General features: G+C 46.3%; 1 protein-coding gene across 1 annotated transcript; it reads left to right on the top strand.

The window, feature by feature from the left end:
* The first annotated feature begins 1,640 nt into the window (after window positions 1–1,640).
* On the top strand, window positions 1,641–15,629 carry IRF4 (interferon regulatory factor 4). The gene is made up of 8 exons (XM_014940811.1): window positions 1,641–1,935; window positions 2,459–2,645; window positions 3,466–3,554; window positions 4,120–4,261; window positions 6,031–6,138; window positions 7,445–7,798; window positions 11,753–11,865; window positions 13,834–15,629. Exons 1-8 carry the CDS (start codon window positions 1,732–1,734, stop codon window positions 13,975–13,977), a joined length of 1,341 nt encoding a protein of 446 aa, XP_014796297.1. The 5' UTR covers window positions 1,641–1,731; the 3' UTR covers window positions 13,978–15,629.
* The last annotated feature ends 5,375 nt before the right edge of the window (window positions 15,630–21,004 follow it).

Raw genomic sequence — 21,004 nt, 5'->3', positions numbered from 1 at the left:
CTGTTTGCCTTTACTCTTCATTGTCTGTCATCGTCCTTTTTTCTCCCTTTTAATCGGAAGGAGGACAGCGTGTTTTCCTGTTTCTCTGAGTACTTCTCCTCTCCAGCTACTTGTGTGTTTCATTCCATCTTTGTCCTCTTATTTTCTATGCTCCCTTTGAAGCGGGAGGGTCTGTTCCTGCGCTGTGCCGTGCTGCGAGGACTACTCCAGGCGGCTTGCTGCAGGCTCAGTGTTACAGCTGTGGAGATCATAGATTTCTGGTCTTTTGTCTTTTTTTTTTCTTTTTTTTTTTTTTTTTTTTTTTTTTTTTTTTAATATTTATTCCCCTAATTTAAAGCAAAAAATTAATCGCCGGCCCGTTACCTGCCCCCGAGGTGGAGGCGCGCACCAGCCCCCGGTGCTGCCCGTTCCCTCTATCCTGGGGAGGGTCGCGGGGATGGGTGGGGGGATCCACTTTCTACTCTAAGGGGGGACAGGACTTTTTGGGGGTCTTTGCGTGGGCATCAGTGGACCACGCGCAGGGCACCCGTGGTCCCGGCTGCCCCCCAGGCACATCGTGCCCAGGGGAGAAGGTGAGGTACTGGGTTTGGTGTCTGGGGGGGATGCTGCTGCCTGAGGAGGGGTGTAAGGGGTGCCCATCTGCCCACGGGCAGCTACCCCAGCGGTGTGCACCTGTCTGACAAGGGGCTCTGAAACCCTGTGTGGGTGAGGAATCACTTCATCACTTACCACAATTCAATGTAATGAGGGGGAAAAAGCCACCCAACCTAAGTTCGGGGCATTCAAGCATTTTTTTAGGTTGGGGAGACAAACCTGACACTGGGTCCCCATCACTTGTGTCAGTGTCCTCACCTTAGGACCTTGGCAGCGGGTGTCCATCACTGCGGAGCCGCACCACTCCTAGTGTGTGTGGGCACCTCTGTGTGTGGCTAGGGATCTGTGGGGCTGGCAAGCTCCCACGTCTTTGGGAACAGTGCCCTTGTGCCAGGCTCTGTAGGTTGCTGTCTTGTCACTTCTGAGTATTTGCAATGTGTAAATCTGAATGTTACTCTCTGTGCGTGCTGGGAGCAGTTGGAGGGGGAGATATGTATAGGACATCATGTGTTCAAACGTGTCTTGCCTAAGTGAGTCTGTGAAAACTACTTTGGCGTTATAGTTAGATGCTGTGTAAATCATAACTGCGTGTGAAGCCCTCCAAATTGTGTGCATGTGTCTAACGTTACATATGTGCACTCTCATGTGCAAATACATTTTTATGCAATTTTTTTCTTTAAAAAGTAAAAAGCCAGTTGAACTCGGAGCAGGACAAGGGCTTTGTGCCTTGAGTCCCTTGCAGTGAAAATTTCAACAGCCCATGTGTGTTCATGCAAAGCAGCGTCGGGACAGGGGGGAAGTCTGTCAAAGTCTGCAGCACGAGCCGTGCCTGGGGAGGGCTGTGGGGGGCTGTGCCTGTTTTCCTGAGGCTCTGTACCATGTTTCCTGGGCTCCCCGGGGCCCCCCTTGTATGCCGTAGCTGACGTTGGGTATGATATCTGTGCGCTGGGGACCGCTGGTGTGGCTCTTCATGGGAACTTCAGCCGGTGCCTGACCTGTGGGTTTTCCTCTCCCCCCATCCTGCTCCTGTCCCCCTCCTCTGCAGCCCCCCAGAGAGCCGGTGGTTGGGTGTGTGTGGAGAAGTGGGCTCAGTGAGGCACCCCGAAACCCCCCCACCTGACTCCCATCACGAGTGGCATGAACTTGGAGCCAGGCGACTGCGGGATGAACTCGGTGAGCTGTGGCAACGGGAAACTCCGCCAGTGGCTGATCGACCAGATAGACAGTGGCAAGTACCCGGGGCTGGTGTGGGAGAACGACGAGAAGAGCATCTTCCGCATCCCTTGGAAGCACGCCGGCAAGCAGGACTACAACCGTGAGGAGGATGCTGCCCTCTTCAAGGTAGGGCTCAGCCCAGGGTTGGGGTTGTGGGACACAGCCAGGGCAGGAGGGATGCCCGGAGGCTTTGCAGTGGCCCCTTGCCATCCTGACCTCGCCACCTGCCTCTGCAGGATGGCTCTGCTGGGTACCTGCTGCCACCAGCTGCCTGCCTGGTGGCCCTGGCTCTGCCCCGGATGGGGGGGATGGATGGATGGATGAGACAGCCTGCCCTTTCGCACTTCTCTCTGTGGAGCTAAATGCTTGTGGGACTGCAGCATGTCTGTTTCCACATTCGTCTTGGATCATTTTCTCCCTTTCCTTGTGCCTGATAAACTCTGTTCCCTACCTTGCCGTGCTGCTTTTTTTCTCAGCCTAAACCTGTAGGAAGTAAATTCATGCACATATGAGCACACACATATATGCTGTTTCATGCATTGTGGACTTGTACCTTGTAGTTGATTCTTTTCCTTTTTTTTTTTTCTTTCTTTCTTTCTTTTTTTTTTTTTTTCCCCCTTGTTCTTTTGATTATCTGAAACGTTTCCAGGCCTGGGCTCTTTTTAAAGGAAAGTTCAGAGAGGGCATTGATAAACCAGATCCCCCTACCTGGAAGACAAGATTAAGGTGTGCTTTGAACAAGAGCAATGACTTTGAAGAACTGGTGGAGAGAAGCCAGCTGGACATCTCAGATCCCTATAAAGTGTACAGAATAGTGCCAGAAGGAGCTAAAAAAGGTAAAGCATCTCAAATTCCCTGTGTAAGAGCGTGTCGATGTGTCTCATTGTAGGCATACGAGGGCTGAAGCGTGCTTGTCTGGAATGGCCGTGCGGTCTTTTTAAGTCTTTTAGGGAGCCAAAAGGCAGGGCTCAAGTGCAGCTCCTTCTGATGACTTGAGAGGCTGCTTCTGCAGGAGACCAGCTGGGGTTTGAGTTGGAGCAGTGAAAAGGAGCCCTTGCAGGAGATGCAAACAGGCGCCCTGCACAGCGCTGGAGGAACTGCTCTTTTAGCTGGAGCCTCCCTTGCCAGTTCTGTGTAGCGAGAGCCAAGCAAGCGACTCGAGGGACAGGCAAAAATAAAATAAAATAATAAATTGCTTGCTGGAGATAGGTTTTTGAATACAGGGAGGAGCAGAAGTGTTTTGAGCCGGACGGTAGGTAACTGCTGCAGGGGGAAGAGTCAGGAGAGAGGGATGCCCAGCCTGCAGCCTCCTGGGCAGAGGCTTGGGGCAGTGCCTGCTCTCCAAGAAGCCCCTGGTGCCAGGCAGGGCTTGTGGGAGGCAAAGGCTTGGCAGGGCCCGGGGAGGGCATCGCGGCACATGGGGTACAGCTGGGCAGCACTTTGCTGTGGGGCACCGGGGAGCCCAGCAGGACAGGCTGCCCCCTGGAGCTGCCTTAAAGGAGAGCTGGGAATCCTGTCCCAAAGCAGTGCTGGAGGGCATTTTAGCCCTCTGCGTGTTCAAAAGCAGGTTGCACAGATTTGTCTTCAGTGTGCCAATTTCAGATTTCCTTAAGATGTGGTTGACGTCATTTATTTTCGTCCCTCTGGTGAACACAGGTGCAAAACAGATCAGCTTGGAGGAACAACCGTTAATGATGAACCATCCCTTTCCCATAACGTCTCCTTACACTTCACTACCATCTCAGGTACGACATCAGTCATGCACTTTGCTTGGTGCTTGTACCTTGAGCAGCGTCATTTCTGTGCCCCGTGCTATGTCTGTCTTTGCTGGCGTGGCTCTCTAGTTCTCTCTGGGAAGAAACTTTATTATGAAAACTGAGAAATTGAGAAGCAACTTTTCTAATGTCATATGAGGCCACAGGGCAGTTGATTTCCCTTGGTGTTGTTTATCCCAGAGTAATAGCTCTTTTCTGTCGGGCCATAGATACTAGGGCGCTGCCATTCTGTTGATGCCAGACTGTAAGCACCCAATGAAGCTTTGCTCTTCCAAGCAGACATTTACCAGCGCTGCTTTGACTGCCTTTTGTTATTCCACCCTGCTTGTTATTTACACCAGTGGTGAGAAGTTCATTTGAAAGCCTCATTGGTGGTGGTGGCGAAGTGCCATTTGTGTGGCCTGGGCAATGCTGAGACCTCCGCGGGCTTTTGGCAGATGAAATCAAGGAGCTGCAATGCAAAAGCTGGTGCAATGCGGAGCGTTAGTTTTGACAGCTGTCGAGTAAAAGAATAATCTCGTTGAACTGTGAATAGGTACCAAACTACATGGTGCCCCACGAACGGAACTGGAGGGATTTTGCCCCGGAGCAGCCGCATCCTGACATCCCCTACCAGTGTGCCAGCGTCCCCTTCGCAGCTCGCAGCCACCACTGGCAAGGGCCTGGCTGTGAAAACGGTAAGATGCTCCCGTTCAGGGTTGCTGGCTGAGGTTGGTCACCTAGGAAGGCTGCAGATTTCAGGTTTTTTGATTCGTGTTTTTTGTTGGCATTAGCAGGAGAGGGTGGAGAGGAGTGCTGGGCTCCCTTCAGAGAAAGCCACCAGGCCCGTGGCAAGAGCCTTTGTCCTGGCTCTTGCTTTCACTGCCAGCATACGTGCGGTGCGTGGGCTACAGTCCTCTGAGCTGGTAAAAGTTAGCCCCCAAAAGTCCTCAGCTGTCTCAAAAGCCCTGAGCAATAAGAAGCCAACCAAAACCCCCTCAACACGCCTCAAATGGGAACATGTATTCTTTAGCTTTGCTTTCTGATTTTTGGACCTTTTGAGGCACACATCAGTGAGGTTTTTCCCTCCAGCCTTGTGGATTAGAATGGCATTATTCTCCTGAGAGGAAAGCTGAAGTTATTACTTTATTTTAGTGCTGTGGCAATGGGACAACTTGTCATGGATTGAGTCTCTCTTGGGGCTGGTACAGCAGAAACAGAATAAAGGGACGTTCCCTTCCCCGAAGATCTCCCAGTACCCGAGCCTAACAGAATCATGGCTTTCCAAGCTCTGCATCCTTAGGAAAAAGCCTGAATTGTGAAAATTGGCAACAGTGAAGCCTGCAGGGGATAAAACATAAGAGAAAGGGAACCGTGTGCCATAGACCCTTGCAGGATAACTCACCTGAGGATTCAGGCATTTGCTTTGTGAGGAGAAGCAGCTGGTTCCAAAGGGCAGAAAAGACAGGAAGCAAGGGAGGACGTCTTGGAGCAGATATTACATTTTCAGAGGACACTTCTCTAGAGGTTTTGGTGCAGAGAAATAAACTTTTGTTTCTTTGGGTCTGCTAAAAAGTAAATGCTCAGTGCACTGCAACTTCTGCTGGTAAAATCCTTTGCTTTTGGTTGAGCTAATAAAAAATCGAAGTAGCAGGCTAAATTAATTGTCCTGAAGTACATCCCTCTGCTGTAGTTAAACACACCTTCGGACACTTTGGTGAATTTGGAGGCAGTTGCTAGTGGTGGGTGTTGGGTTTCCCATTGGGCTCTAAGACTTCTCCAAGAGATGTGAGTGTTTTGTATCCTCATTACTCCATCTCCTGATCGTGGTGGGTTCTGCCATTGGGGAAGATAGTGTGTGCTTGTCTGCAAGTCACTTGCAGACAGCTTCAAGAGACTTTCATTGACATTAAGAAACAGAAGAAAACATCAATTGCCCGCGTTATAATCCACTTACTGGTAGGCATCTCTTGGAACAGTCTAATAATACTCCTGGTAATAAAACCCTAGTAAGCTCCTGCTGCACAATGTTCTTTGCTTGCTTTTTAAACAGTGTTAATTCCAGCTGTACTGTTATACCTGTCCTTAGTAACATTCCTTATACTGAATGGATTATTTTATCCAGCTGACTTTTAAGAGCACTATAGTCTAGTTACAAATGTAAATTATTTCTGCAATAGAATAACACGTTCAGCAAGGAGAAAGCACTAGGGGGAATACTGAAATGCCAAGGGAGTATTTCATGCAGACACAAATGAAAATACAGCCCAAATAACATCTGGAGAGATTGGTAAAGTTAGCATACCTGGAAAAATTGGGAAATGAGACCTTTTTAAGAAGAAGGGGGGGAAGGGAGAGAGTTCCTGGTGGGGCCCAGAAAAACTTGCTTTTGCATTGCTGTGATCTATGCTCGAGCTTTTCTTCTAGGATTTAGATAGCTGTCACTGACTTTTGTTTGTGAAAACAGGTTGTCAGGTGACAGGAACGTTTTATGCTTGTGCCCCTCCTGAGTCCCAGACTCCTGGCATCCCGATTGAGCCAAGCATAAGGTCTGGTGAAGCCCTCGCCCTGTCAGGTAAGGTCCATAACCCCCTGGGCTTTTGGGGGAGCTTGGCAAGAGACTCCCACCTCTGACTTGCCCTGGCACTGTCTCTCCTTTCTGATGTAAAGAAAAAAGAAGCAAAAAAAGAAACCGCTTTAATGAATGAGGTCGGTGTATGGGCTTAAGCCTCTGTTTTCCAAGATACTTAAGCACTTGTAGCCCCAGCTCCATGGGATGGATGTGGTTAAAGTTAATGAAAGTGCTTCGCTGGCTCACAGTGTCAGTGCTGGGTTGCTTCGCTGAGTGGCCAAATCAGGCCTTCCAAAGGGAGGTGGGAAATTTTGGGGTTGTCAGTGACTTTTAGCTCAGTTTTTCATTTCGGAGGAGCCCCCACCAAAACTGCTCCTGCTGGTGCCATCTGGCTTTGTTCTGCTTCGTTGTTCCTGGTGAAAAAAAGGCATTCGGGAAAGAAAAGGGAAGTTATTTCAGCCAGGTTTGCACACATCTGGATGCTAGGGGGCTTTCTGAATGACTCTGGGAAAAGGTGTGGGAATGTGCTTTTCTCAGAAATAATGGATAAACCTGTAACGTGACACTCAGCAGGTTTCTCGAGCGGGATTATTCTCCTCAGTCAGGGTCTGTATGTATGTATATATGTGTGCGTGTGTTTGTATATATATATGTAAAAAAAAATATGTTATATGCACACACCACGCATGTATCTTTTACATACATATGTATGTATTTTTTTACATACACTCATCTATATGCATTCAGTGCTGTGTGAGTTCTTAGGGGTCAGCCGAGTTGCTCGAATGGCCATTTGAAAGTAAGGTGGGGTAAGGTTGGAGCCAACAGTCGCTTCTCTTCAGGCAGCCAAGTGCAAACTTGCAGGGCCCTTGTGCAGAAGCCTCTTTTATGCAAAATCTGGGGAGAAACACAGCTACTTCCTGATTAAATCTGAGGAAGTGTACTGAGCTGGTGGGTTTAATTGTGATGTGAACTTGGAAAATGTGACGAACAACAACTTTCTGTGTGCAGACTTTTCCTTTTAATCACAAGTGTGAAGTTTGAGGGATATTAGTTCCTACCAAATTCCCACATCAGTAGCCCTTACAATAAAATGAGAGCACATTAATGCTACTGTGCCCCAAAAGTTTTAGTATTTCTATTCTTTAGATTATTTTTTCTAATGTGAGCCTGTCTTCCAGGTTGTGGTGATAACCAGGCTCAGAAATCTCATGCAAACTTGTCTCTTGGCCTTAGTACAGATCTGAAATGTAAGTTATTCATACTGATGTATCACAGTGATTTTTTTTTTTTTTTTCTCTCCTTGTAGATTGTCGGCTCCACATCTGTTTATATTACCGTGAAATACTAGTAAAGGAGGTGACAACTTCTAGTCCTGAAGGTTGTAGGATATCCCATGGCCAAAGTTATGAGGTCAGCAGCTTGGAGCAAGTTATCTTCCCTTACCCGGAGGATAATGGCCAGAGGAAGAACATAGAAAAACTACTGAACCACCTGGAACGAGGAGTAATACTGTGGATGGCACCTGATGGCCTCTACGCTAAGAGACTTTGCCAAAGCAGGATCTACTGGGACGGGCCTCTGGCGCTCTGCAGTGACCGACCCAACAAGCTGGAGCGGGACCAAACATGCAAGCTCTTTGATACTCAGCAGTTCTTAGCAGGTAATTCCCACTATGGCTTTGGTATCGTTTACGGAGATGTCACACAGTCACTCTCCACATCAGTTTTGTGGGAGTGCTCTTTTCACGTTACCTTTTGAGTTACAATAAGAATTACCTCTCACGTCTTTTTCTGAGCAAGCACGGTCAAGGGGTGGTTGACTCCTGAATAATCCTGTCAAATTCTGTGCTCCATGCACTTGCCATGTCCCTGCATAAACCAGCAGGAGTGAACTGATGCTTGGCTGGTGACACCCCAAACCTCACATCTCTTTAAGTGTAACAAGATAGTTTTCCCAAGTGTTGAGTGACAGAGGAGTGGATCCTGATCTTGGATCTGCTAGCGTAAGTCCCGGGCAGGTCTGTGGTCTCACTTGGGCTGCTCTCAACCTGACACAGAGCGAGCTTGAGATCTTGCTCAGAGTATACAAATAGCAGCATGAATTTCAGTAGAAATCCATCTTTTCAGTCTGTACTAGTGTTTAAAAGATATCTGGGGGGGTGAAAAGGATTTCACAAACTCTAGAGTTTCCAGATGGCTCTAAGCATGGAGGTGCGTTACCTCTCCAGAGCAATGTGAGAATGTCTCATTTTGCACAGGGCAGTTTGGAGCATCTGAGTACAGAGAGGGCAAGGGCATGCTTCAGGATGGTGCCTTCTCCTTCCAGCCTGTGGAGAGAAGAGGCAAAGCCTCAACCCCGCTTCACATCACTTCTGAGCAGTTAGAGGATGAAAAGCTGTCTGCCCAGAGAAAGTGGTGGGAGCTGGTCATAATCACAGAGGACAACTTAGGCAGTGGGAATACGTTGTCCCCTTTTTTGAGATGTGTGGCATTGCTACAGGTGAACTGAGTGCCTATGGTTTGGTGTGTTTTCCCATTAGAACAGGGCATCAGCACTGGCTTGAGTCTCTTAGGAGAATAATGCCTTGCAAAATTAAAAAAAAAAACCAACAACCCAAACACTAAACCCAAACCAACAGCTTTAGCTACTTTATATTGCAAGGTTGATGCACCATCCTAGCAAAATGGTCAAGCAAGAAATGCGTTTAAAGGGAGAAATCTCATATGGATGTGAAAATTGACAGTTAGAAAGGGGAATTTGAGGTCAGGGTATTGGCTTGGGCTTCAATCACATGCTAATTTAAAGATGTATAATTCTGCCTCTGATGATGGTTTTGGAAATCCCTTTCCCTTTTCTCAGGTGGTTTTTTAGATGTAGTCTGGGTTCTTCCAAACGGTTGACAGGACATCTCTTTTTAGACACTTAACCCCAAAGATAAGCTCAAGCAATAGTTATTTTTTCCCCCTCCTAAATTACTTATGCACCAATGCCTGTGCAAACCCAAGCATGTGGTTGAAGTCATAGTCTGTGGTGTGTGAAAAGTGAGTTTTTGCATGTGTTGCTGCTCTGCTGGGTTTGTGAGTGACTTGCCATGGGTGTATCACATCTGCATGTTAACTGAATGTACCAAAATCCCAGACTGCAGGCAAGCTTGGGGACTCCCCCCTTAGGAAACCAGGGCTTCCTTGGGAAGAGAAGGGGGAGACCTCTGCCAGGAAATGAAATACTGAACAGCAGAGAAAGGGGCAGAAGCAGAACTAGTGTGGACCACAGCTAGTAGGACCCTGTTGAGGAGCTGGACCCTGCAATGCAAACTGCAGCAGAACATTGAGGCCCATGTTGAGCAGCCTGTGCTGTTGAGAAGGCTGAAATGGCAATAAATCAGAAACCAGGTGGATGGTCTATGGGGAGTACTGCATAATAAATGCAGTAAATTGGGCTGGGTGGAGAATAGGAGGATAGAGGAAGAGAATTTGGGAGCATGAGGGCGGCAGCCAGAAGAGGGTTGGCTTGGGAGAAGGAAGGTGGCTGGAGCCGGAGTAGCAGAAGATGGGGAAGGTTTGGGGAGGCTCATGGGGAGCCCTGAGGTGCAGGAGGAAGCACTTGGGCCTGGAAAGGGAGATGGAGCGAGTGGAGGGTTTCAGAGAAGTATGAAGCTGACCTCAAGCCCCAGTTATCCTGCTGGGGGGAAAGAAAGGGCTTTCTTCTCCATGTCCATGCCGTGGGCTACTGTGTGGTGCTCCCACAGGTATTCAGGATTTGGAGAATTGCTGAGGTCAAGTAGAACTGTGGGGAAAGAAGAACGGGGCAGAAGTTCCCCATGAGCAGCATGACATTGGACTGGCCTTCGGTGGATCGTCCTTCCCTGTGCTCTGGCAGCACAGAGGGAAGCACAGAGGGTCCTATGGAAAATCTCTCTTCGCTCTTGGCATACCCCGAAAAAGTTCACAATGCTTTTAGGGGATTTTGGGGGAGACTCTGGGGAGAACTATTCTTTATTTTTTAAGTGAGTGGCCCATTGTTTTGCCCTTATTACTGACCCTCCCAGTAAGACCAGTAGTCCCAAGCCAGGGCTGGGACACTTGTGGTGGCTGCTGCATTCATGCCTTGGTCTAAAAAGAAGCCTGCAGTTGGAATAGAAATGTCAGTGCTATATTTTGGGGAAAGGTGCATTTGTCATGTCAAGTTTTAATATTAATGTCAACTTTTTCCAGAAAGCATGAACAAGGTTATAAATTAAAATGAAATCTTTACCAATCAACTACGTAGTAAACAGTTTAACAAGGTTATTGTGCTAGGTGGAGTTTTCTCTTTTCTGGAAGGAAATGCAGTGTCTAAAACACAATATAGTGATTTTGGGCCGAGTGGAAGTCTCTTCTAGAGGTCTCCCCTGCTGTCTTTCATGGGGGATGCTTTGACTACTGGAATAATTACATAATTTGACCTTTTCCCTTTGTGCAAGGATGGGTTGGTGAAAAGAGTGCAGTAGCGCACAAGACACAGGGTTTTTTGCTGGCTCAGTGCATGGCTTAAATAAGGTCCTTCACCTTCCTGTGCCTGTCCGTCCCCCACTAGGCACAGTGATGACCGTGGCTCGGTGACTGTGTCTAGCTGAGGCTGAATTTTGTGACTAACAGTTCTTTGAGACTCTGGCTGTACTAAACCACTGGTTTCAGTGCTGCTGGTGGGCATCCACTTGAGTGGGTCCCAGCTACCGCCGGTGTCTGCTCCAGGAGGTTCTTCCAATAGAAATGCTAATCGGAAGACAACCCGGTTTGTGCATATGAAATGACTTGTGAGGCAAGGCAAACAGAAAAATTGCAGAGTTATAACTAGCTCCCCCTGATCTCTGGGAAAGTCTCCAAACTCAGTTTCTCCTCCTTACCTTTTGTCTGTTTTCTGACCTCTCTCATCCTCCCCTGGAGTAACTTCATCTTCTCCCACTGTTCTCCATGGTCCTCTATCTGGAGCTCAGCCATCCACAGTCTTTCTTACTGGCCTGGACTGGTGTCGGCTGATAGAGTTAATGATAAAGTTAATTTTCTTCATAGCAGATGATGTGGTGCTTCCTTTTGGATCTGTGGCCATAACAGTGCTGGTAACACAGGGATGTTTTAGCTATTGCTGAACAGTGCTTGCACGGCGTCAAGGCTTTCTCCAAGTCTCACCCTGCCGTCACAGCGAGTAGGCTGGGGTGGACAAGAGGTCGTGAGGGGGCACAGCCAGGACAACTGACCCAAGTTGACCAAAGGGATATTCCCTACTGTATGGCCTCATGGTCAGCAGTGAAACTTGGGGGGGGGGCGGATGGAGGTGGTAAATTTGCCAGAGGTTGCTGTTGCTTGGGGACTGGCTGGGCATCCGTTGGCTGGAGGTGAGCGATTGCTTTTTGCATCACTTGTTTTTCTTCGTTTTGTTTTGTCTTTTTTTTTTTTTTTAATTTTTTTTGAAGTTTTACCTATTAAATGGTCTTTATCTCAGCCCAAAAGTTTTCTCACTTTCGCCCTTCTGATTTTCTCCCCCATCCCACTGGTGGGAGTGAGCCAGCAGCACTGCGTGGTGCTTACTTTCCTGCCAGGGTTAACCGACAACATGTCCCGTTCTCTCTTCCCAGAGCTGCAAGCCTTTGCTCACCATGGACGCCCGCTGCCGAGATACCAGGTTGCTCTGTGCTTTGGGGAAGAATTTCCAGATCCGCAGAGGCAGAGGAAACTAATTACAGCCCATGTAAGTAGGACTTCTTCCTTACCTAAAAGAAACATAATTCCTTGGAGGATTTGAATCTGCCAGCCAGGCTTTTCTACCTTGTGTAGGTTGTGAGGGAGGTTAAAAATGCTTGATAATGCAGCACCATCCAGACTGAGGGTTGAATCCCCAGATCTGCCAAGGACTGACTGCTGGCTATCATTAGGGCAGAGCACCTGATTTCCCTCTCTGTACAGCATCAGTAATCTCTTTTTGCAAATCCCTTCAAAACTTAAAGCTGAAAGGTATCCCGGAAGAGCTGGGCAGTGATGTTATTGCTGGCCTAGTTGTGTATGCAGCTCCTTGGGCTGTCACACTGGTGCAGGACGTGGTGCTTTCAACACCACTGCACCTGAAGGTGCTCCAGAATCCCAGCCTGCATTTCAGGGACCTCAGCCCTACATGGGATGCAGGGACTGTGTGTGCAGCTTTGGGGTTAAGGTAGCTGGCAAGCTCATGGGCTGACTGACCACAGTTCACACACACTCAAAGCTAGTGTTTCGGGATGCTATCTGAGAGAGGGTGATGACGGAGACTGAGACCAGGTACTTTCTAAATTGGCTGTATTGGCCCATAAAACCACAAGAGAGGTGATAATGCACACGTTAGTGGCAGGGCTTAACCTATTGCATCCTTGGGAAGAAAATTTTTTTCTTAATTTCTTTTTTCCTAATTTTTTGAAGGCCCCCTCAGAAGTCCCAATTCAGCCTTTTGTCATAAGCTGTGGCCTCCCCTCAGCTGCCTAGCTTTTGTACTGCCATACTGATGCTTAGCGAGTCTCTGGGGTGGAAGGTGGGAAATTCACAAATCCATCCCAGGTTATCCATCCCTCCTTCCTAGCATCTCCAATCCCCGTCACCATCTCCTGTCCTGTCAGTTTTTGGTGATCCTGTACCTCCTGCTCTTTCTAGATCTTTGCCTTCCCCCTTATCAGTTGCTCCTCAGCTTCTCAGGATGTCCTCGCTAATGGGCTGGTGGGGCTCCACCATGCCACCAAACAGCTATGCCCTGAGAGCTGTCTGGCTCACCTGCCCTGCTGCCTTCCCTTCTCCCCCATAGCAGGGTTGGAGGTGCTCAGCTGCCTCCAAATGCTGATAAGAGGAAGGGAAGAGGGAGGGATTGGTGGGGATGCTCCAAGGCAGCGATCCCTTCTGAATCTCTCCCTTCCCTGAGGGGGGATCCACAGAGAGCATATTTTTCCTCCAAAGTGGTGCCTGTGTCTTAACATGGAGGGGCTGGATGCCTGGCAGGAGAAGGTTATGGAGAAGAGTTGTCCAACCTTGTCCATCCCCTGATAGTAAGGACAGCTTCAGGTGTTTGTTCTCAGTGTGCAACTTAAGTATTTACAGTCAGAGCCCAAAGCCCTGAGGTGGTTTCTGAAGAGGCAGAAGTGAAGGCAGGGTTAAATCATACAAATCCCTCTTGGTGGTTGAAGAGATTCCTCATCAGAGCTTGAATGAGCTGAAACAAGAGTAACCTGGGTGTTAGATTGAAATTAGACTTCAAACACACAGTCATTTGATGATGTATCTCAGTCTAGCTGAGGGCTCCAGTATTTCAAGTTAAGTCCTCAAGGTACTTTACAACACAGACAAGGCTTTTAGCACTTTGCGTGCGTGCTTGAGCACAGGCAGTGGCCACAGACATGGCATCGCTCAGACCCAGGGGCTGGCTACGGGGCTGCAACTGCTAATACATCATTTGTGTCACTGGTACATGCCCTTCTAAACAAAGGCTGTGGAGGGAAGGAGTGTGAGCAATTAGCAAGGCACTTGGCAGCAGAACAGGCTTAAAACAGAGATTAGGGACACCACTGAAATAGTTTTCCCATTCTGGTAAGCAGAACTGTTTTGTCCTGCCTTGTTTTTGACTTAAAACTAATATAAATAACTAAGATGAGGCGCATGAAATTTTGTCACATGTCTGATTAACATTTTGTCTGTTCTTAAGGTTGAACCAATGTTTGCCAGGCAGCTGTATTACTTTGCTCAACAAAACAGTGGACATCTTCTGAGAGGCTATGATTTACCAGAACTTGTGACTAGTCCAGAAGATTATCACAGATCTATTCGCCATTCCTCTATTCAAGAATAAGATCCGCAAAAAAAGTGTTTTTAAAGGCACTGTAAAGATTGTGCAGAGTGGAGGAGCAGATCTGGGTCGCAATTTGGAGATCCACATCACGGCTGGATGTGTTCAGGGGTTCAATGATAGGAAAGTGAACTAGGACAACCATATTGTATGATACAAATGACGCGTCTTCAACGTTTGGATGTTTCATCTCACATAGGTTCCACTGTTGCTGAGAATAACTCAAAACTGACGAAATGATTGCTATGTTTACGTTTGCTCAATGTTCTCCTTGGATTTTGAGAACTGATTCTTACCGAAGACTTAAATCCAGAGTTTACACTGTTACACTTGCAGGGCTATTTATTTTGGATTACTGATCTCAGGGAAGGTTCATAAATTTGCGGTGTTCCCAATTTGAAACTGTAGCTACTATAGGTGGGTAGCAAACGTAAATGGTTTATTAAGAATAGCTAACACATGTAAGTGGTTATAAATTTAGATTCTTAAGTGTGATGCCTATATTCTTGTATAGAATATTTCAGTGTATTTTTTAAAAACAATGCAATTCTTCAGAGACATATTTTTTTAATGCCTGACTGACATTTGTCCTGACAATGGATTTTGTTGCTGCCACTGTTGTTATTGGATTAGTCCCCATAATAGCAGTTTCTAAGGTGGTGCATTTATGGTACTGTGCTAAGAAACGTGACCATTCAGCTCATATTACCTGTGGATTTAGTGGATTAACCACTAAAATTCTAAAGTCCCGAAAGGAGTTTTAAAACTAAATTACATTTTTCTTATAATTGAAGGCCACTATGCATTTTATATATATATAAGTATATATGTGTGCATAGAATTAAGTTGGCAGACCTTGAAAATAGCACATAAATGGTCCTGCTAGCCCTTTTTTGACGTCACATGTGTGAGCCAGGTTAAAATAACTACCACCTCTGACTTGTACAGAGGCAGCTCTGCTGTCTGTGTGCACACACAGCTTCCTTCCAGCGGTACTGAAATGAATATGGAGGGAGAATTCAAGGAGAGCAGCATTTGGCCTCTTATATTAAGACAGTTAAGGAAATATTTGGTTTAATGTCTGTTTTCAAAAATTTTACAGAAGTATAATTTGATGCAACTTGCAGCTTTTAATGGTAGGGTGCTGTTTGTTATAAAGACGAAGAGAAGGGGTCTGTTGGGTATGTGTGTCAGTGAAGATTTCCTTGCTGGCGAGCAGACTGTGTGATCTGACTAGCTTTAACTCCAGAACACGATCTCTCTATGATCTCTCAAAAGACATACTTCACTTGAATTTCTAAATGAGGAAGAAAAACAGGTACTTGGTTTGGCAGCAGACTTGTGTTCTAGGGACTTTGAATTTATACATCTTAAAGATGCGTACTCTTTTGGGATATATTATCCCCCTTCTTCTTGACAGTGCCACGCAGAATTAACAAATCATTTTTAATTTTGTGTTCTTTGTTACATGAAGTTTTCCTGGCGTAAAGATTTTCATAGAGAAGACCTCTTAGATATTAAAAGCACTGCTCTAGGTGACTTTCAGAGCTTCTGCATATGCTTTTGGCCTGTGCATACATTTTACTGAAGGAGACTTTTGTGTTCAAACTGAACTGGTAAAATACAACTATTTGATGTGTTTTTCAGTTTTTTTTTTCTAGTGGTCGTTGCTTCATATGCTCATTGCTTCAGCTTACATCTTAGAATAAAGTCCTTATTCGCTACCAACTCGATTCGTATGTGTTGTTTTCAGTAGTGGGGCAAATCTAACATTTGCGGTTCTGCACTGGTGAACCTGGGGGAGCACTGCTGGCTAAGTCTATGGGGAACTGTCTTCTGAGCCAAAAGTGCAGGGAAAGGTCAAAAGGTAAGGATTTTTTCTTGCAAAAATATCTGCTATAGTAGCTACAGTTAGTAGAAGAAGGGAAAACAGGCAGGTTGCCCTTTGGCTCTTGGTTTCCCAGACCATGGGTGATGCAGCACAGCCCTGCAGCTGGGGGTCTGGTGCTGCCACGCACCTGAGGGCTCTGCCCCTGCCCCTCTGTGGCCTCGGGGGCTGGGGGACCGGGCTGGTGCCCCCCCTGCCCAGCCCAGTGCTCAGGGCTGTCGTACCTGCTCCTTGCTGGACAGGTGGCTGGAGCTGGAGGTGGTGGTTACTGGTGGCTACAGAGTGCTTTCAAGTAAGAAAAGTGCTTGCTTTCTGGCTACAGAGTGCTTTCACCCTGGGAAAGGGTGAAAAGGAGGATGACAAGTTAACTAAAATAGTGAAGTTAAGAATAGGAGTGAATTTCAGGGGGCAGCCCCTGTTTACTGGAAATCAGAGTCCAAGAAGGGTCCTTGGGTGCAGAAGCTTACAGACCGAGCGAGGTGTGAAAAGTAGTTACGAGATTTGTAAAGTGTGTGAAGACGGGGGAGATGGGGCACATTTTCCCTTTATATGGAGGCTCCTGTTGACTGTTGAGGTGCATTAGCATTTTTGGCTTTGGAATGAGCTTTTAATTATTTTCCTTGAAGGAGAATGATTTAAAGTCAGCAGCTGTGAAGAGGAAGAGAGAAGAGTACAATCTATGTTCTGGCCAAACAGAGTTTGCTTATTTTGAATGCAGAGAGATGCAGGTGAAAGACTTTTATTTTAACCAAGCAAAGAGGTTGAGTATTTCTCTTGGAGGGGGCAGGGGGAAGAGTGGAAGGAAAATAAAGCTGTTGATTTGTACCATAAATTATTTTGCACATGAGGACTTTAAAGCTGTATTTGACTTCTTGTGACCATCCTTTACTGCTCAAAACAACTAATGGATACGTAAAGTGGAAAAAAAAAGCAAACAAGAAAAATCCCTGAAAATATTTTCTCCTTTTAGTATCTTTTTTACAGTCACTACGTGAAAGCATTTGAAGTACTTCCTACTTCTGTTAACTTTCTGTTTATAGTTTCTGAGGTCTACTTCCTTCCTGTTATGATTTCGGTGGCGTTACAAATGACATGTTTTACTCCCGGCAACACCAAAGGCATAGCTGTTGTTTTTTCAAATGATTTCAGTGTGTGATTTGTGTCAGTATTGGTTTCTCTGACTTTAATATGGCCCCACATAAAATAGTTTCTTGGAAGGGTTTTTGTGCCAGCGCTCTGCAGCTGAGGCACCTATAATCTAAAATTGGGTTCTGCTGAGTGGTTTTGCCTACTGCCATGAACTGTATTAGCCTTAAAGGGATTGTAGGTTAACCAGAAACGAGGAGATATATTTTAAGCTGAAATACAGTGTAAGAGGGTTTGTGGAAAAAACCCAGGATTCACGTGAAAACCCCCGTGGCCTTTTAGACGGGCATATGTATGCTGTTTACATCAGCGTTTGTCAGCAGCGTGGAGGTGGGGAAACACCACCTTCGGCAGAGAGCTTTCAGGAAAAAGTAAAGCATTTTCTCTTACATGCTTTCAGATCATTGTCTGTGTGTACATGCTGAAAGGAGGCGGAGGGGGTGTGTGTGTGTGGAGAAAGAGTACTTGAAAAAAAAAAAACAACACTGACTAGTTTGAAACAATCATGATATCTCCTTTCCCAGGCAGAACTATATGTCAAGTTTAGCTGAACTCAGATGGCAAGATGTTAAAGATTGCCAGGGTGTTTTTTATCTGCACTCTGATCTGGCTAGTAGGAGGCTAAGAGTTATTTGTGATCAAGCCCCTGTGAGTTTGGTTGGCTCCGAAGACAAGTTGACAGGTCCCCGTGACTCGGAGCAGTTGGGAAGTAGCTGGTGTGCAGTTTATTCAATTGCTTGGCTTAGCTTTCGAGCGTGTACCCAGATATGTGCAGCCTCTTTGCCTCCCAGTGGGGTCCTTATGTCCACTGTGCACCACAACCAGCTCCACCAGCAGCTGCCCAAATGCCTGCAAAACGCTCAGTGCCTTGACCACGCTGAAATGTCAAGGGGGAGCCAACTTAGGTGTCTCAAAATGACACTCCTTGAACTATAGCCATCAAATAACTGCTCACATGCTGACTGGACGGGTTGTCGTTGCCCTTTTGGCAACTGGCAAGAAGGTGAGGCAGTCACCTGTGCTCAAGTGGGAACTGGAAAACAGACCAGATGCCTTGGTTCTGGGCTTGGATTTGTTTTTCTGCTTTGCGCTGGCAGAGTCTAACCTGAAAGCTGACGTCCATTCACATAGGACAGTAAAACAATGGTCAAAAAAAGGTAGAGCTCAGTCCATATTTTCAGCTTTTAGATAGGGGTAGCTTCACGTCCTGGGGAACAATGGAGATGAAACACAGGAATTCATGTTGCGAATGCATTTTTATTGTTCCCGCGGTGTTGGTGTTGTTGATTTCAAGACTGGCTTCTGCATTCTTGCTCGAGAAATGTCTGAAATCCAAAAACTTGTGGATTCCTGTTGGCCTGGCTGCTTGCCCCAGCTTTTAATCCCTTTCCCGGCCATGCAGAAATTAAGTCCATGGGAACCTGGTGAGGTTAGAGCAGATACTTGTATCTCAGTAGCTGAAATCCACTTGCCAAGCTCTCTTGGCTACATCAGTACTAGTGCAAGGTGTGCATCACCATATGCATGAAACGCATTTCAACGCATCCTCACCATGTTGTCCACCTTGCTCCTTCTCACTTCCTTCATGAACAGCAGATGCTTAAATCTGGATCAGGCTTGTCCTGATTTCTTCAGGTCTGCAAGATGCAGAATCTCTCTCAGGTAAAGGTCAGACCCTTTCAGGGTCGAGCATTTCTGCTGTTTGTCTCCAAAATGCATTAGCCTATCTCTGTCCATGGGTAAGTCCTACTCATATATCAGGGGACTATTTATCTCATGAAGTCTTACGCCTTCTCCTCATCTATACCTCTATAAGTACCAGCCTTGGTACATGGTCATGAAGAAATTTTCTTCTTTACTGGTTGTTGCAGCCATCTAGTAGTGTGCATTGCTAAATACCTTGATGTGGGTCCAGCTAACACTTTTGGTTCTCTCTTGGATCTTCTCTTAATCTTCCTCTACATCTACAGCAAGATCTAAAGGCAGACAGTTCTTCTTACTATTTGGGCAGTGCCAAGCATCACCAAGCATCATGGGGCACCACCTTTGAAGGTGAGCCTCTGGGCAACACCACAATTCCTATAATTTTGAGTAGGATGTTCTTGGGTCTTGCCAGTTGTGATTCTTACCCTAGAAACTATAAAATATTCAGCAGAATATAGTTGTGGCAATCATTTATGCTAGGCTTTCCCGTAGGAAGCTGGTGTGCAGCTTATTTCAGCCTGAGCCACCACATTCAAATTACTTTTTCTCAGGGAGGTGGTTGAATCAATTGTTTCTCACGCTCCTCTTACAGTCATTCATAATTCTCTCGTAAAAGTGAAGGCTGAGCATTTCCAGTTTCTAGCACAGAGCATCTAGCTTCAGATCAAATCTCTTTTAAAGCTAGATGACCTGCCTTTTTCCTTTCAAATTTCTCCTGAGTTTCATGATTTTTAAATCCTCAGAAACCAAAGTTATGGGTCAGGTCTAGTTACATCTCCAATAACTCATTTTCATTTCCTCTTTTCACACATGATCAAGAGGTTTAGCCCTCTTCGTGACTGTCCCCTCCCACAGAAAAAACCCGTGCAAGGAGTAGCAAGAGAGAAAGACTTCAAAAACAGGCTGAGTGACCTCATCATGTATCTACTGTAGAGACGTCAGTCTCCAAGAAATAGGAAAGGTCAGAGCTGTTTAGAGCAAGGGTTTTTTCACACCACCACTGAAAAACCCAGACTGGGTCTGAAGAAATCATGCTATTCTCATCCCTTATCTCATCTTTTCCCCAAATATTTGGAGACCCTCCATCCAGAGGAGTTGCTGCTGTGTGATTTTTAACATAGGTTACTATCCTGAAGCACCAGTCATGGTAGCTTTCACGAGGTTTGGACTTTCCAGAAGTCAATGGTGAAACAAATGACAGATATTTGCACGGAAATAGTGCAAAATATTTTTTTTCCTTTTAAATGAAACACATTTTTTTTCTTCTAGAACTTCTCACACCCCCAATATAACCAAATCCTGGAAGTTTTCATTGCACCACCATAACAATTTCATTATTCAGACTAATTAGCCTGGATAGACTTTGTGCAGTGGATGGGAGAGAGGTGGACAAGCCTTCTCTGCAGTGGGGGGGCAGGAAGGTGGAGGAGACAGGAGCTGTGTCCCAGGCACCATGGGATGGGGGTTTACTTGGTGTCCCTGGGCGCAGATGCAGGTCACCCATAACCACACATAAGGCGGCGCCAGTCTGATGGGTGACTCTGAAGTCTCACTTTCCTTTAAAATCATCACTCTACAAATAAAATGGCTAACCTACAATCCCCACACAGATACAGGCACCATTTAAATATAGCAAGCATTGATGTCTATCTGTAAATTACAAGGAAATGAATAAATCGAGGCAACATAAACCACAAAAAGGAAGTTTGAAATCAGCCCGGAGCTGTGGTAGGTCGACTCCTGCCAAGGGACCCCGCCGAACCTTCACCATCCACTACGGTGGTGACACAGCCACCGAACCTGACCCACCAGTCCCGGCTCCTCGGCACGGGTACCCACATGCCATCACTTGCCCAGGGATTGGGCTCACGTTTAGTGGTCTAGACCTGTGCCGTGGGGGCACCTGTGCACCCACGCAAGAGCTGGTGGGACCCTGGGCACCTGGGATCCCTGCTGCAGGAAGGGGACGGCGCCTTGTTTTCTGGAAACCGATGAGCTCATTTCTGGGAGGCGGCGGTGGTGGGTGCTTTAGCAGGCGGAGGGGTGAGAAAAGGATTAATGCAGGAAGTTGGGGGGAAAGGTTTTTTTTTCTTTTTTTTTTCTTTTTTTTCTTTTTTTTTTTTCTTTTTTTTCTTTTTTTTTTTTCTTTTTTTTCTTTTTTTTTTTTCTTTTTTTTCTTTTTTTTTTTTCTTTTTTTTCTTTTTTTTTTTTCTTTTTTTTCTTTTTTTTTTTTCTTTTTTTTCTTTTTTTTTTTTCTTTTTTTTCTTTTTTTTTTTTCTTTTTTTTCTTTTT

Source organism: Calidris pugnax, unplaced genomic scaffold (assembly GCF_001431845.1).
Source record: "Calidris pugnax isolate Ruff unplaced genomic scaffold, ASM143184v1 scaffold8, whole genome shotgun sequence".
Taxonomy (NCBI): Eukaryota; Metazoa; Chordata; class Aves; order Charadriiformes; family Scolopacidae; genus Calidris; species Calidris pugnax.
This window is presented reverse-complemented; position numbering and strand designations above follow the sequence as displayed.